Source organism: Aspergillus heteromorphus, assembly GCF_003184545.1.
Source record: "Aspergillus heteromorphus CBS 117.55 chromosome Unknown BO70scaffold_4, whole genome shotgun sequence".
Classification (NCBI taxonomy): Eukaryota; Fungi; Ascomycota; class Eurotiomycetes; order Eurotiales; family Aspergillaceae; genus Aspergillus; species Aspergillus heteromorphus.
In genome coordinates this window covers 74,501-90,396 of record NW_020290409.1, presented here as the reverse complement: position 1 = coordinate 90,396, position 15,896 = coordinate 74,501, and the positions used below count along the sequence as shown (strand labels likewise).

At 53.5% G+C, this 15,896-nt stretch overlaps 4 protein-coding genes across 4 annotated transcripts; 3 read left to right on the top strand and 1 right to left on the bottom strand.

Moving 5' to 3' along the window:
* Window positions 1–90: 90 nt before the first annotated feature.
* Window positions 91–1,375, top strand: BO70DRAFT_377418 (uncharacterized protein). Its single transcript, XM_025545188.1, has 4 exons — window positions 91–195; window positions 320–433; window positions 502–618; window positions 723–1,375. Exons 1-4 carry the CDS (start codon window positions 120–122, stop codon window positions 1,046–1,048), a joined length of 633 nt encoding a protein of 210 aa, XP_025402125.1. The 5' UTR covers window positions 91–119; the 3' UTR covers window positions 1,049–1,375.
* A 1,137-nt stretch (window positions 1,376–2,512) lies between these two features.
* BO70DRAFT_285759 (FMP27 family protein) lies at window positions 2,513–11,386 on the top strand (the record flags this gene model as incomplete). Its single annotated transcript, XM_025539175.1, has 4 exons — window positions 2,513–7,117; window positions 7,180–11,106; window positions 11,164–11,261; window positions 11,326–11,386. 4 exons carry the CDS (start codon window positions 2,513–2,515, stop codon window positions 11,384–11,386), a joined length of 8,691 nt encoding a protein of 2,896 aa, XP_025402124.1.
* Window positions 11,387–11,922: 536 nt separating this feature from the next.
* Window positions 11,923–14,093, bottom strand: BO70DRAFT_426631 (ribosomal N-lysine methyltransferase; the record flags this gene model as incomplete). Its single annotated transcript, XM_025547811.1, has 7 exons — window positions 11,923–11,991; window positions 12,493–12,655; window positions 12,764–12,875; window positions 12,959–13,021; window positions 13,104–13,161; window positions 13,236–13,847; window positions 13,959–14,093. 7 exons carry the CDS (start codon window positions 14,091–14,093, stop codon window positions 11,923–11,925), a joined length of 1,212 nt encoding a protein of 403 aa, XP_025402123.1.
* A 515-nt stretch (window positions 14,094–14,608) lies between these two features.
* On the top strand, window positions 14,609–15,554 carry BO70DRAFT_393452 (N-terminal protein methyltransferase; the record flags this gene model as incomplete). The annotated part of the gene is made up of 2 exons (XM_025546367.1): window positions 14,609–14,620; window positions 14,730–15,554. 2 exons carry the CDS (start codon window positions 14,609–14,611, stop codon window positions 15,552–15,554), a joined length of 837 nt encoding a protein of 278 aa, XP_025402122.1.
* Between the last annotated feature and the right edge of the window lie 342 nt (window positions 15,555–15,896).

The following is a 15,896-nucleotide window of genomic DNA, read 5'->3' as shown; positions in this document are numbered from 1 at the left end:
TAATTATGCGGGATCACGTGCGAGGCGCGGTTTTCGATGCTGTAGCAGGCGGATTGCAGCCATCGGCCACCGAATGTATCTGCCCGCGAGTGCCGGATTGCAGTGTCGCAGCTGCAAAGATGAGCGGACAGGATAAGTCGGTCTTTCCGCAGCCCAATCTCCTGCTCTCCAGTCTGAAAGTGGGAGCGCTGAGTGGTAAGTGCCAGTCCCATCCCGTGAATGCTCGGCCAGGCCAGGGCTCCCAACTCGAAGGAGACCATACTCCTGGATGAATTCATGAATTATGAATCAAGAAAGTCCTGCTCACTTGCCATCGTAGGCTCTGCGGGCCTCATCTATGGAGGCATTTCAGGCGTGATCCGGTCTCCGAACCCGGTGATTCACTCGATCGCCTCTGGAATCCACTGGTCTGTATGTGGAACCAGCTTCTGGTGTAAGTCATCCATCCAACTACGGGTTCTTTCAGAATCGGTCCGCAATGCTCAAAAAAATGTGCTGCAGGGCTGCGAAGCAACCTCCTGTCGCTCCACTATGAAGACAAGGCCACTCCCCAGCAACGCTCTTATGTTAGCGCGCTGTCGGGCGGCGTAGCTGGAGGGACAGTGACGCGAATGATGGGTGAGTTTGATATGGCCCTCCAGTTTCCTATTCGAGAGACGCGACAGTGGTGATGTGATGGTCTGTCTGGTCGGGGGGGTCGCTGACGCTCGGCACTATTCTAGGCGGCCGGCTCATCCCAGGGGTAGTGATTTTCTCGCTACTAGGCTTTGTCGGGCAACGCTCGTACAATGCGATCGACGCATGGCAATTGGAGCGCGCGACCGCCCCCTCCAAGCCACTTCTGCAGCGCATGGCCGAGTCCAAATGGATTCCGCTCAAGTCGCTCTCCGACGACGAGTACAAGGGCATGTTGAATGAGAAACTGCTCAGCATCGAGGCCGAAATCGCCCTCATTGACGACAAGATCGATGAGCTTAGGTTGTCGAAGTCGAGAGATCCCCTCCTGGCGCCGGAGCTTCCTCAGCCCGATGCCAATGGTGCCAAATGAGCGCGTTGGCTGGACACAGCACGGGGAAGGAGAGATCCATCACCCCGAATGGTCGGATTTACATGTCCGATCCGTCTCCCAGGGAGGATGCGACTCGTTGCGCTGGGTGGGCGTAGATCAGCCATCCATCGATCAATCCATCCATCCATCCATCCTAGCGGAGGTATAGCGGCATCCAACCCACCCATTGGTGCACTGGCTTGCACCTCAACCTCCGACAAGAGCGTCCTCCGACAGTACTAAGTAGTAGGGAAATCACTCCGACTTGCGCCCGCATGGGGGGTGTTTCAGAAGCCATCAGAACACAACATATACTTATCATTTCCCCCATGTATCATATGTATCATATGTATCATATTGCCATTGTGCGTGTATCCATTCCTCCTTTATACTCTGTAGACAGGGACAAGAAAACAAAGCATCGCATGCGACACTGGTTGCGTCCAGAAGGGCTCCGCCATCCGACCACGCTGCATGGCGCCCGCTGATTGGCGGAGACGGATTGTTGGGAAAGTTTCGCTGGAGGCGGATTATTTCGTTCTTCCTTTATTTTTATTTTTATTTTATTTTATTTTTTTTTTCAGTTAGTCACTGGCCACTAGTAGGTTCGAACTAGAAACATTCGAGAATGTTGCGTTGTAACGATGGAACAGGCCAAATGGCCTGTTCAGCAGACAGTATGTAACTTTACGGTATACTGACTCTATTATTTAGTAGTAGTAGTAGTAGTAGTAGATGGTATGTACCATCTATCTAGATACATACTGTGTTCTCCTGCGGACGGTTACACACCTGCAGACGAACCCACTTTTATTTTTCCCTGGTTAATGTTAAGCAGCAGCAAACAGCAGCAAACAGCAGCAGCAGCAATGCCGAGCCAGCCGGGCGGTCCGGCCAGCAAGCCAGTCGCCCAAGGCTCCGCTTGCCTTCCCCTTCCGGCCAGTTCTTTCCGCCGCTGACAGCTGGTCCGCTTGATTGGTGTTCCATGTATGGTTCGCCCATCCGATCGCCCACTTCGTCTACATTCTATCCCATCCCATCCCATCCAGCTTCCAGCTCTGGCTGTCCCTTCATGACCTCGACCTCCCTCTCCCTCTCCCTTTCCCCCCTCTCCCCCTCCCCCACGAAATCGAGCATGCCTGACGTACGGCGACTCCCGCTCCATCGCTTCGCTGGCCCGGCCCCTCTGCAGCTCTCGTATTAACGGAGACCTGTTCTTTTGCCCCGGCTCCGCAGAAGGAGAACCCCCCCCCCTCTTCTCAGGAGGGATCGCTGGGCCGAGTCGGGACAGACACTAGACACATACACCCACACCATCACTTTCCTTCTCGCTGGAGACTGCTCATCTTACTACTTCCTCCAGGGATTCGCCGACGTTGACCCCCTCTCCATCTCCATGGTTTCTTGTCTGACGGTTGCCCTTCCTGTGCAACGGATCAGTCCTGCTGCTGATCGCGATTTACGATGGCGCTCTTCAGCCCGACCACCGTCCTCGTGGGATTCCTCCTCCTGTACCTCTCCTCCTTCCTCATCTTCGCCATCGTCCGCATCGCGACCGGAATTTCTATCCAGCGAATCGGGTATTTCTCCCTCCGCCGCATTGCATACGTGCCCCGAGACGGCATCCAGATCGAACTCCGTGGCCTCGGCCTGTCCTTACACCCCCCGTCGTTTGCGCAACCGACATGGCTCAGCCTTCGCTTGACCGACCTCAAGGTCACGCTGGATCCCACCGCGCTGGGAAAGGGGCGGAAAAATACAAAGAAACCGGGGGCGTCGGAACCGCACACTCGCTCGCCGGAGGAAGAGGAATTGGTCAAGTCGGAGGACGGACAAGAGTGCCCCTCGAAACCGAAGCGGAGCAAGACATGGACGACCCTCACCCGCATGAAGGAACAGGTCAAGCAGCTGCATCGGAAAATACATTGGTTGAAGCTGGTGGATGTCGTCGCCGTCAACACGACCGTCAACCTGGTCGATGCTGGCCAGGTCCAGGTCGGATCTTTGTCTTTGGGAGTCGACACGCGGCGCAAGATGGTCGATCGAGGGAAGCTGTTCTTCCGGCGCAAGAACTATGACTCCGGAGAACAACGCCCGGCGGAGTGGGTGATGAATGTACAGAATGTGCTGCTCGGGGTGGATGGAGGGGAGCCGACCGAAGTGCTGGACAACGTTCGGGTGATTATACACGGCCTCCTTCACAAGGACCTCGACGGCCTCCGGGATGCGTCAATTGCGCTCAAGATCGGGCGCATGCATATCCCTTACGACGACGTGGTGACGTTCATGCAGCGTGTCCAGAAGTCTCGCAAGTCCGTCGCTGAGCCCGTGAGCACCGAGACAGACGATGAAGTCTCCTTTGCGGACTTTGTGGAGGAGCTGGACCAACCCGGGAGCCGAGACGACAAGATTGTGCAGGCTGTTGCCGACTCGAAGGAATTCGCCGGATCGCTGCTGCGTGGAATCCAGGGTATACAGGTGGCTCTCAGCTTTTTCAGGCTGTCTCGGACTTTCCAGCCTTCTTCGCCCAAGCAGAATCCCGTGTGCCTGAATGTGGTATCGCATGAGCTCGGCGTCGACCTTCATCGGATGGACCAGAAGAGCCCCGCCCATCGCATGTATTTCCAGCGCAACGATGTCGCCCACCAAGCTCTCCTTGCAGCTATCTCCGTGTCGGTCAGTCTGGATGATGGTGCGGGTGAGACGGATAACATCCTCTACATCCCGATGGCCACCACAACAATAAAAACCACACTACCCTCAAAGACCATCAGCTCATTCGATGATTACAACCCCGAGGAGCGGAATACGAACATTCTGTTTGCCAATCTGGTGGTGACGTCGCCTTCACTGGATCTGGAGCCGAAGCAGGTATCTCGCCTGCTGGGGTTGACTCAGGCGAAGAAGGCGCCTTCACGGGGCAAGAAGGCAGATAATCAGCGATTGATCTCCCGGTTGCTTCCCAAAGCCAGCATCAAGGTCTCCGTCCATGAACCCGTGGTACGATTTGTTCTCCCCATCTCCGATCCCTCCGACACTCCCGACGATGACTATAATCTCCTCATTTCCTCTATATCCGCTATATCGCTTGACATCGAATCTTCCCACTCGTCAGAAGGCGGGGCACACTACTCACTTTCATCCATTTACCGGGTGGCCTCACACAAGCTATACTACCAGACCCCGACGGGGGTCAAACATAATCTCTTGACAACGGAGAGCTTGGAATTCAAGGTGCTATTGAGTGCATCCCCAGAGGTACGCGTAATCGCGTCGGGATCCCTGAATTCTTGCTCGGCACACATGGTCAACGACGACGTAAATCGCGGCATTCAACAGGTCATTGAGCAGTTTCAGGCTCAGACTCGACATAAGAGGAAGGCGTCCATGTCGTTTGAGGAGCGAAAGCCTAGCCTGTTGAGGCGCATTCCGGCTTGGCTCCTTCGATTCCAGTTCGAGGCCAATGGTCTCAGCTTAGAAATTGCTGGTGTCGACACTAGCGTGTCGGAAGTATCGCGTGGTGTCTCGCTCCAGCTTCAATCGTGGACCGCAGAGTACAAAGCTCAAAAGTCCGAACCGACGACTGTCAGTTTCGCCAGAAGGCGTACTCCTAGTCATTCTTTCATTGGAGATGAGTCGTCCTTCCGATTCCCCCCTACGTCGACTCCTCCGCGACAAAAGCAAGTCGGTGCTTCAGATGGGAGGCGTCTGGCGCTTCACGTTCGTGGCTTTGAGGCCTTTGTCATTGAATCCGAAGACTATCTGGAGACAGAACCCTTCTTCTCACTGCCCCGATTTGAGGTTGCTCTAAGCACAATGAGTGACCGTCTTGGGCCGATATTCAACATCAACTCCGTATTCAAGGGCATCTACCTACACTATTCCCTCTATCGATACTACTGTCTCGGAGTTGCTATGTCTGTGGTTAAAGAAGCGTTCATGCCAAAGCCACCACCACCCTCCGAAGAGCCAATGTCTCCGATCGCAAAGGAATTTGCGTTCCCACCGTCCCCACGGACTTCGGCAAGGAGTGAGCTGGTGACAGTTGATGTTCGGGCGACGGTCGTACAGATCAAGACCTTCCTACCCGCTGACCCCCCGATGCTGATCCAGATCTACGGGTTGACGGCTGGCTCTCATCGCCTCTCAGTTCCATTCATGAAGGCTCAGTTGATCCGGTTACACGCAGAAGCCCCCAAGCTCAAGGGCGTTTGGGCTAGAATCATCAGCATGAACAATGTCCGAGTCGACCAGCGCAAGATGAAGCTCAAACAAGGCACCAGCTTTGTCGAGCAAAAGTCGGTAGACGTGTGGGCGGACTTCATCCGAATCGGAGTACCGCACCATATGGTCATGCATCGTATTTTTGATAACTTCATCAACAGCTCGAAGGCGCTCAAGCAGCTTCACGAGCGATTCCAAAGCCATACCTCTGAGTTCTCGTCGGCCAGAGACCCAGAAGAACCGAAGAAGGTGCCGAGGATTTCGCTGCGTAGCAAAGCCTTGTTGTTCGAGTTGGAAGATGATGCGTTTGAGTGGAAGCTGGGTTGTATCTATAGAACTGGTCTTCTAGAGCAGCGTCAGCGCTTGGCTCGGGAAGAGGCGTTCGAACTGAAGCTGCAGAAAATTAAAGATACTGATCAGCGTCGCGCTTCGTCGAGAATTCGGGCTAAATCCAGTCACCGAACCCTTCGCAGCGAGCGTGTTAGTGGCGAGGAGAGAAGGAGAAGCAAAAGTGCCGATGCGAAACCGCGGAGGAGTCTGCACGATGACAAGCGGGAACGGGGGAAGAAGTTCCGTTACGATACCGAGGGCGCTGCTTGCTTGTCGTCCGAGTCCAAGATCTCAGCGGAGAATGCTTGGAATCGGCTTCAGGAACACAACTCTCGGTCCTGGAAAGAGAAGATTGACTCCGCTCTACGGTTCCAGGGCAGCTCTATCAAGGAGGTGCGGAACCTCTTTTGTGGCGCTGATGAGCCTCCCGAAGATGTGCAAGAATCGGAGACCGTGCTCTCCATTCCCAACAGACCCGCTCTGTTGGCAGCCTTGATCAGTGACATCAACCTGGTTATTGACAAACCGTTCTTCCCTATCGAAGAGTATCCAAAGTTCCTCCACAATATCGGGAAAGGGATGCCGATGGATATGCAGTATGCGCTGCTTGTTCCCATGAGTATCCAGCTGGATATGGGAGAGGCACGCGTGAACCTGAGAGACTATCCCCTGGACTTGCTGCATATTCCGGCTTTGCGTCCCGGACAGTCTCCAAGACTGCCAAGTTGGTCTCTCCGGACCAATTTTGTGATTGCCGAAGAGTACCGCGACTATAAGTCAGCCAGGCAAGTTAAACTCGAATTGGTTCCCTCGACGCAGCTGTCAGACGGGACCACGAGCCCTCCCTTTGCGATAGAAGTCTGGAGATCCGTCTCCCCTGTGAAAACCTACTCGGATCCTACCATTGAGATCAATACGAGTCTCCCAACGAGCATTTCCTGGGGCATGTCTTACCAGCCTGTCATTCAGGATATGATGAAGATCATTGAAGGGTTCACCAAGGCAGAAATTGACCCGTCAGACAGAGTGGGGTTCTGGGACAAGATCAGATTGAGTTTCCACTCTCGGATGAGAGTCTTATGGAAAGAGGATGGAGATGTTCATTTCCGTATGAAAGGTTCGCGCGACCCATATGTGGTGACTGGGTTTGGAAGCGGATTCGTCATGTGCTGGCGCAAGGATGTCAAATTGGAAATTCACACTGGTGATGATCCCAAGGAATTGCTGAGTGTTACCAGTGGGGAGTATGTCCTGGCGATTCCTGATTACAGCAATGAAGCTCGGTATATGGCCGAAGCGACCGCCCAGGATGTGGAAAGCAGTTCGATTTCCAGTGAACAAAAGAATGCCGCCCAATTCAAGAAGGTCGTCATGAAACTCTCTGGCGATGTGAAATGGGCCGCCGGTTTGGTGTTTGAGCGCAACGTGGACGATACCCAACGGTCGTTCGAGTTTAGACCTCATTACGAGGTTGTCCTGCAGAATCCTGTTCATGTCGATCCTGCACAGCGAGAGGTAAGTTTTATCCTTGTACATGGAGAAAGAGTTGAAAAAGAGTCGCGACTAATTGGGAACAGGATTATGATGCTTACCGCGGGTTCCGGAGTAACCACATCCATCTTTCAATTTCAGTTGTTGCTCCTGAAAGCAGGAATTGGTCTATTGACTCTGTGCAGCCGTCTGCGAGCTACAATACTGTTCATCTGACCCCTCGTTTCTTCACACACTTTTTCAACTGGTGGTCCCTGTTCTCTGGAGTCATGTCGCTTCCCGTCCGGCAGGGCCCGTTGTGGCCTGGTATCACCAAGACGAGCAAAAAGTTCAACCGTCACCTGGCAACCGTCAAGTATCAGTTGCTCTTTGCCCCTCTCTTCGTGGCTCACATCTACAAGCATAAGGATCGCGAAGATTATGCTGAAGATGTTGTGACAGCGACAGGCCTGAAGGTCCGTTTAGACAGTCTAAAATTTGATGTTCATCAGAGGCGAGAACAAGTCAAAACGCAGGCCAAGGGCCGCCTAAAGCAGACCCAAGCAAGCGCCATGCGCATCAACCAGGCGGAAGTCGATTTGCAGTCTGCGGATTTCAGAGCCGTCTCGGCCAGCATTGAAGGGACGAATTTCGATGATATCGAGAACAACAAAGACGACATCATATCGTCCTTTCAACAACCCGTGGCTTCTGTTGATCTTTCTCGGTTTACAATTCCCGACCAAAATCTTGATTGGATCGACATGGATGACTTTGTGGAGTTGGATTGGATACTGCCTCAAGAGTCCAACCCCCGAACCCAGCTCTTGCCTTTGGCGTTTACGCCGCGCTTTACGTACTTCCGCCAGACGGACCATGGTCACACACCTCCAGACGAAACGGGTTATAGCACTTTTGGTGACGAGCCGACCCACGAATGTGTTATGTCTGAGAATAATGAACCTCGCCGGGTGCAGATGGAGCTGATCCGAGATCGCCTTGTTGCTGTTGAGGCGCAGTCCCGCGATTGCAATCGTACCATTGGCGAACAGGAGCTCCGCATGGCAAAGGATATTACGAATGATCCTGAGCTCAAGGTGCAGCATAAGGATTATCTGAGACAGGCGGAAACGCTCATGCGTAGACGTGCTTTCCTCAACGCTGGGCTGCAACGTATTGAGAAGCAGCTCGCGCGGGAGGACAAGATCCCGACGGAGAGGAATCCCGAAGCATTTGCGAACGATAGCACTTCTCGCCTGGGAACCGATTCTGATTCGACCAATGATGGCAAGGACGCTGCCGATATGGATGGGCTGTACTCATCCCCTGACGATGATTTGGCAAGTGACTTCAACAACCGGTTTATCATCCACAATATCCAACTGAAGTGGAACAACTCGTTGAGGAACATCATCCTACGCTATATCCATCAAGTGAGCCAGCGGCGTGGATTCGTGTACTACATGTCTCGACGAGCTGTCAAGTTCATTCTTGATATAGTCGATGAACAGAACAGGACCAAGCAGAAGCATTCGAAGCTCTTCCAGACTGCCTCGAGACGACCTTCAGATGCAGGAGGCTTGGTGGACAGTGAAGACGATGACAGCATCGAGGATCGCATCGAGCAGTTGCTGAGCGATGCCAAGCGCTACGTCAATGCGGAAGAGCAGGAGCATCCTGACCAACGGAGACAAAGTACCTCCAAGTCCGATGGAGCTAGCGAAAATATCGCTCCTGAGTTCACACCGCAAAACAGCTACCACCTGCGTCTTATTGCCCCGCAGATCCAACTGCAGAGCGAGAAGAATCAAAAGTCCGTGCTACTCGTCGCTGCCAAGGGGATGCAACTGCAAGTTGTGTCCATCATGGACAAGGAACGCGTGTCCGACGACGTCAGTGGCTTGGTGCAGCGTCGCTTCAATCTTTGTATGGATGGTGCCCAGTTCTTCGTGGCGACGCAAAAGAATCTCTTGAATCATTTGCAGTTTTATGCTGGCAACAAATATGGCAACTCACCGGGGTCGGCATGGCCGCCTTGGTTGACGCTCGAAGCCATGTTCGACTTCGAACTGAATCCATTTGGCTTTTCAAGAATTATCCAGAAGACGTCGGCTAGCTTGCGGTACGACAAGTATAACAATCTCCGCCTGAAATACAACGAGCAGGTTGGGAAGGGGCAGCCAGGCCAACAGTTCAGTCCGGAAGACCTTGAGCCCAGGATGGACCACATCAGCGTCGACTTTCCCCACTTCCGTGCTATTTGCGACTCCGCTGAATACTACTCCATGTATATCATTGTTCTCGACCTTCTCCTCTACAACGAGCCACTTGAGAAGGTTCGCAATGAACGCCTTGAGAGGATCATGCTTACTTCCGACTTCAGTGATCTGAGAGGCGCACCGGAGATGGTGTTCAAGCTCCAGGCTCGCATCCGGCAACTGGAGGAGATTAAGGAGCATTTCCAGATTCATGCGAAGTATCTGGATAAACAGGGCTGGGAAGATCGAATGGTACTTGAGAAGGATCTCACACAATGTGAGGATGAGTTGTTCTTCTTGATGAAGGCAATCACGTCCTCGCAGAGCAAGATCGATCCGACCATGTCAAAGGCGCACGGGGTTCTCCGCTGGAACATTTCTGCAAGCGAGGTTGTATGGCATCTCATGAAGGATCAAACGGAGCCTCTGGTTGAGTTCCAGCTCCGGAATGCTGAGTATGACCGCACGGACAACAGCGACGGCTCGAACCACAACTTGGTTGCGGTCGAACGGTTGTATGGCTTGAACCTCCTTCCAGATGCCATCTATCCTCAAATCATTGTGCCTTACCTTGACCAGGCCCGGAACCTCAACGGTCCTGATGATTACATGATCAAGGTTAAATGGCACATGCTGGAGGCTGTTGCTGGTATTCCCGTTCTGGATGATTTCGAGGTCTCCCTCTTCCCACTTAAGGTTCAGCTGGAGCGGGAGCTTGGTCAGAAGGTGTTCGAGTACATGTTCCCCAAGGTCGGATCTACGGCGTTTGAGAACGGCGGGTTTTCGCCATCCATGATCAAGAACATGAAGGCGCTTGACGACGAGTCCGACTCTGAGGAAGAACGTCCGGTGTCCGCCCCCAGCCAGGACCAGGGCGACCTTTCGTCGGATGACTTGCAGCTGAAGGGACCTGGCGCAATTGAGCTCAGATTGCAACCGACGCTTACGCTGTCCGAGGAGGCCAGACCCAAATCGAGCCACCGCCATCTCAAGGGTCTCGCGATGACACCGATTCACCGGGACAAGGACCACAGCAGGCCTTCAACGAGTGGCGGGCTAGCGAAGAAGCGGTCAGTCGACAGTCTGCGGATACTGTCTAGACAAGCGACGGACAAATCGATGGTCCCTGCGTCGGGCGCGTCCTCCAATGCTGAAGACAAAGAGAAGGCCAAGAAATTTGTTCTTGGACGAACACCGCGGAACGGCAAAAAAGACACACCGGACGATTTGACCCAGATGATGTCTCGTGCGTCGAACTACATGACACTCGCCCATGTCAAGGTGCACGATGTTGTGCTCTGTCTGAGCTACAAGGGCAAGGGTGACCACAACCTGGAGGACCTCCACGACTTCGTGTTCAGATTACCCGTGCTGGAATACCGGAATAAGACCTGGTCGAACCTGGACTTGGCTTTGCGACTCAAGAAGGATGTCATCAAGGCCCTCATCTCGCATGCGCCGGCCATTCTTGGGAATAAGTTCTCGCACCACCGGCCGTCCAAGCAGCAGCTGAAGCGGTACCGCGAGCTGGCCAGCTCCTCCCAGGTTCTGCACAACTCGGACAGTGCAGTTGATAAGTCGGACAACGCCCAGAGTATGGCTAGCGTGGACTCCAACAGCGAATATTCGGAGTCGCAGCGATCCGGCAAATCCGGGACGTCGCCCCTGGCGCGGTCCAACTCTCTTGGGTCCAGTATGCTCAGTGTGCATGAGCCCGGCGGTGTGCTGCCGGACTCTCGCTCTGCGAGCGAGGTCGACGTCGATGCTCGTTGGGAGGTATGTCTGACTAGATAATATGAAGTGCAGGGACGAAAGCTAACTGAGTGGCTCTAGCAATCTCGCAGGATCGTCAATCCGCCTGCCCGGCCCATGACCTCCGGAAACGCCATGCCTCGGTCGTCGACCAGGATCTGGGACGGACCGGAAGATACGTACGTTTTCTCTCTTGTCATCCATCCCTGTAGACTGACTGACTGACTGACTGACTGTGAACAGTGCGGGCCCCAAGACATCGATCCGAAATTTCGGGCGTAAACTCATGCCTTCGAGGAAATAATCCTAATCAGCTGCAACTGTCGCGGCTCATCCTATACTACCCAACCCAACCCAACCCAACCCGTCCTCATTTCTCTTACACTTTTGGACATTCCTGACCTTGACCTTGCATTTTGCCGTGATACCCCCGATGCAGTGGGTCGGTTGTATATAGGTGTCGACTTTTGGTTTCTGTCTCCCTCCATTCGCCAGTGCCGATCATGCTTCCAGGTTCTCATTCCCTGGGGGTAGTGTCGTCCTTCCTCTTTTTCTATATTTACCCTTCTTGTTAATATTGATTCCCCCATGACCTTTTTTTCCTGTGGAAAATCATACTGCTAATTTTGCTTTCTTCACTGGCCCTGACCCTGCCCTGATTTAATCCCTGGTCCTTGAGGTGTCCTGGTTGTCGGCTATCTGCCGGTTATTGTTATCTGCATGTTGAGTCGACGCTAGCTTGTGTACTGATACTGATACTGATACTGATACTGATACTGTATACTGGGGATGGATGGTGTGGGGTGTTGGTAGAGGCAAGCGAAATGTCATTGGGATGCGTCACGCTTTGGACATATTGTTGCTGTTACTGCTGCTGTTGCTGTTACTCGGGTTCGTGCTCTGCTCGGCCTGGTGCTTGTTTGTGTTGTAGGTATAGTTATGGGTATAGAGATAGACGGTGCAATTTATCTATTCTTGTTTTAAAAACTAGTGGTGTTTGTCGAGTGTTGTGTTGTACGATGTATGGATGTATGGGTAGATTCTAGATGACTCTTTACTTGACCAAGCAGACAGCAGGGGTCTAAACTATACCCAATCTCTATATAAACAAAACCAATAATCTTTGAATATAGACATCCATCATGATCTCTCATAATGATGAACCCTCCCAAGAACACCCTCACACAACCCCCTAAGCTGCCCCCACCTCTCCAACAACATCCGCAACTTGGCCCTCTCCCACCCCTTCGACCCCACCACCACCTCTCCCTCTGCTTCTGCTCCTGCTCCTGCTCCTGCTTCTTTCCACCCGTCTACCCCCCTCTCAGAACCCAACTCCTCCCCCCCCTCCCCTAACAACCCCTTAATCACCTCGATCGACTCCACACATTCAGCTAGATACTTCCCCACCCACGCCTTGATTACTGAGGCGGATTTCTGGGAGTCGACTCCCCGCGAGGACCGTCCGGAGACGTAGCTCCGCCAGCTCCGCACAGGCATGTAGGTTAGTGCGGCGGCGAAGAGCGTCGGGTTTGTGGTGCTTGTGTGGGTGATTTCGTAGTTGCTTGCGTTGCTGTTATTATGGGGTTTGTTGGGGGAGGAGGGGTGGGGAGGAGAGGTGGATGGATGGATGGATGGATGGATGGATGGATGAGAAGGGTGAGGATGAGGGTGGACGTACCCAAATATCTCCTGCGCCGCGAGTTCTTTTTTCTGGGCGGTGGAGAGCGAGGCAAAGATTATGTCGTCGAGGTAGATACTGTCGGAGGGGTTGGTGGGGAGGGTGAAGCCGTCTGTGATATTTTGTTAGGGTGGTTGTGATTTTATGGGTTGAATAGGTTAAGTCGGCTGGGGGAGTTGGGGGGGAGGTGCATACATTCGACGAAAAGAAAATCATTAGAGTGAGCGCCGTAGCTCATGAAGATTTCCTCTCCTTTTTCTGGGCGATATTAGCATTCACCCTTTACCTACCCAATGTGACTTTCCAGGAAGAAGGGAGAAGGGGAGGAGGTATACCATACCATATCGTCTTGTGGCCTTGAAGGTGTATTTCTTACCGTCGAACTCGACCTCACAAGCCTAAATCATCATGATCATCATCAATCATCCACATAATCACACTCACCCTCAACCCAAAGGCAGACAGTACATACCGCATCATCCACATGATTAAAATAATCCGCAAATGGCACCATACCAATCGCATCATTCCAATCCTCCGGCTCCTCCTTGCCAGGCGAAACATAATAGAAACTCCGCGAGTTGATGATAAACCAATAATACGCGAACGCCTCCCACCGCGTCTCCGGGAACGCCGCGCGGACGTGCCCCCACGCATCTTTCAGCCGTTTCTCTTGCTTCGAGAGCAGATTCTGGTACCGCGTGTCGTAGTCTGCTCCGGCGGATTCCCTGGGGAGGGTGTTCCAGAGGCCGGAGATGGAGGGGGGGAGGAGGGTTTTACTATTCTCGTTCTTTTGATCACCTTTCTCCGCTGGGGTGGTGGAGGTGGTTTCGTAGCTGGAATTCGATACCCGGAGATGCTCCGGCCAGAGGACCGGCATGCAGTCCTCGAATTCCTGGTAAGTCGGCCAGACACGCCGCCAGGGATCCAGGGCTTGCAGAAGGGCTGGGTCCCCGTGCGTTAGAAACGCGGCCATGATGCCGTGGATGGAGGTGGCGGGGTGGAACCGCGCGGTGAAGGACTCCGGGATGGAGTCGATGGTCAACATTAGGGAGACGGGGATGGAGAGCATGGTCTCGTTTTCCTGCAGGTAGATTAGCATGCCTTGTCTTGTCTTGAACTATGTCTGGGTTGGATTTGGATGGTTGGGCTGAACCGTGGAATCCCAAACTCACTCACTCACTCACTCACTCACTCTTATTGTTCGCGTGGCTTTCATCCCGAGTCGTCGGCCGGGGAATCGCGCTGGCGTGACGCCCTTGATCTTGATCCCGGCCGACTCGGCCCATCGCATGAAGGCGAGGTGTTCCTCGCCGGGGGAGTCGTCCATGATATCCGGACGGTATACGGGACTGGGATGGGGATGTTTGAGGAAGAGCGAGAGAAATGGGAATGGATGGGCGTAGTTCTGCAAAGATTAGGTAAGCGGGATGGATCGCCCGCATTTTCCCCGACTGACTGCGACCTCCCAAGTATAATTTGCTAGATTAATCTTAATAGTAAATAGATTTAATAATTTAATTAAGAAAATATATATGTAAGACACCAACCTAGGGGAGTTGTTGTCACTGAGACAAAAGGCTAAAGTAGTTAACATTACCCGCAGTTACCTGCGGACCCCTAGAATCCCATATATATACTCAAGTACACCCGGGAGGGAGGTGGGCTTCACCCTTGTTACCTTGTAAGTATGCATATCCCGCGGATAGTATCATCCCTAACAATTATATAATCTTTAGAGATATTATGCCTATTATTTATTATTCTTATGCAGGCGAAGCATCAGGAATCCCCTACAACTAGGAATCCTCACTTTAATACTAGTAGTATCAAGAGTGTATCATAATGACGCGTTTCGTAATAATACGCTAGCGCTGGATAAAAAATAAGGGCGGTGTCTAGAGCGGCGCCGCAACCCCGGCAGAATCCAATACCTCCCCGTCAGTACTCCGTACCATCTCTCAAGATCCTGCATCCTGCATCCCCTCCTCCCATCTACTACGTACTCACGCACATCTTCCCCTGCATCACCACCCGCCATGCCCACCACCTCTCCACCACCCACACCCTCCGCCCCCCCGACTCCCAAATCAACCATGCCGACTCCCTCCGATACTGGAACAGCGTGGCCGCCAACGCCAACACCATGCTCGGCATGCTAGGCAACTACCCCTGGTACACACGGATCGACCTGCGCGGCTCCAAGACCTTCCTGACCAAAGTCCGGCGGCTGATCCCCAACTGCCCCACCACCGGCAAGCTGCCCCTGGGCGCAGACTGCGGCGCCGGCGTCGGGCGTGTCACCGAAGGTCTCCTCAGCCAGGTCTGCACGACCGTCGACGCGATCGAACCGGTCGAGAAATTCACGCATGTCATTCGCGCGTCGCATCTGAACCGACCCAGCTCCGATGGGGAGGCGTCCGGTGTGATCGGGGATATCTACACCGTGGGGCTGGAAGATTGGTATCCCCGGAAGAAATACGATCTGATCTGGACGCAGTTCTGCGTCGGCCACTTGACGGATGTGCAGCTGGAGGCGTACTTTGTGCGCTGTAGGGACGCCTTGACGGCGGGGGGCGTCTTGGTGGTCAAGGAGAATCAGTCGACCGATCCGGCCGGTGAGGATATGTTCGACGAAGAGGATAGTAGTGTCACGCGCACGGATGGCAAGTTTCGGAAGCTGTTCGCTGAGGCCGGGTTAAGGGTTGTGGCGTCCGAGTTGCAGTTGGGCTTTCCGAAGGAGTTCAAGTTGCTTCCCGTAAGGTTTTATGCCCTGAGGCCCGTGGGTTGAGGATCGTTGGGTCTTTGATCATGGTCGATTTCAAATCGGTTTGGCTTTGAAAAGTTGGGTGGTGCTAATCCTGAGGGATGAAATGCGAGGGCGAGGGCTGGTCGGATTGTGATCCGCGCGAGATGCTCCGGCTTTGACATCATACTTGGATCTTAGTCGGTGGCGGTTCAGTCCAATTTGACTGACTGGCGATGCCTTGACTGGCCGAGCCGGTTAGCCAGCGCCGCTGAGTCTTGTGCCCAGAGCCCTTTCCACAAACTCGGAGTTTTAGAGCCGCGTACAACGCCTCCCTGTGTGGCCAGTAGGCTGCCGTCACATGGATGCTACCTCTACAACTTTGGG

Coding starts and splice junctions, on each gene's coding strand:
- BO70DRAFT_377418 (XM_025545188.1), top strand. CDS start 120: ATGAGCGGACAGGATAAGTCGGTCTTTCCGCAGCCCAATCTCCTGCTC. Junction 196..319: donor GAAAGTGGGAGCGCTGAGTG/GTAAGTGCCAGT, acceptor TTGCCATCGTAG/GCTCTGCGGGCCTCATCTAT. Junction 619..722: donor GACAGTGACGCGAATGATGG/GTGAGTTTGATA, acceptor GCACTATTCTAG/GCGGCCGGCTCATCCCAGGG.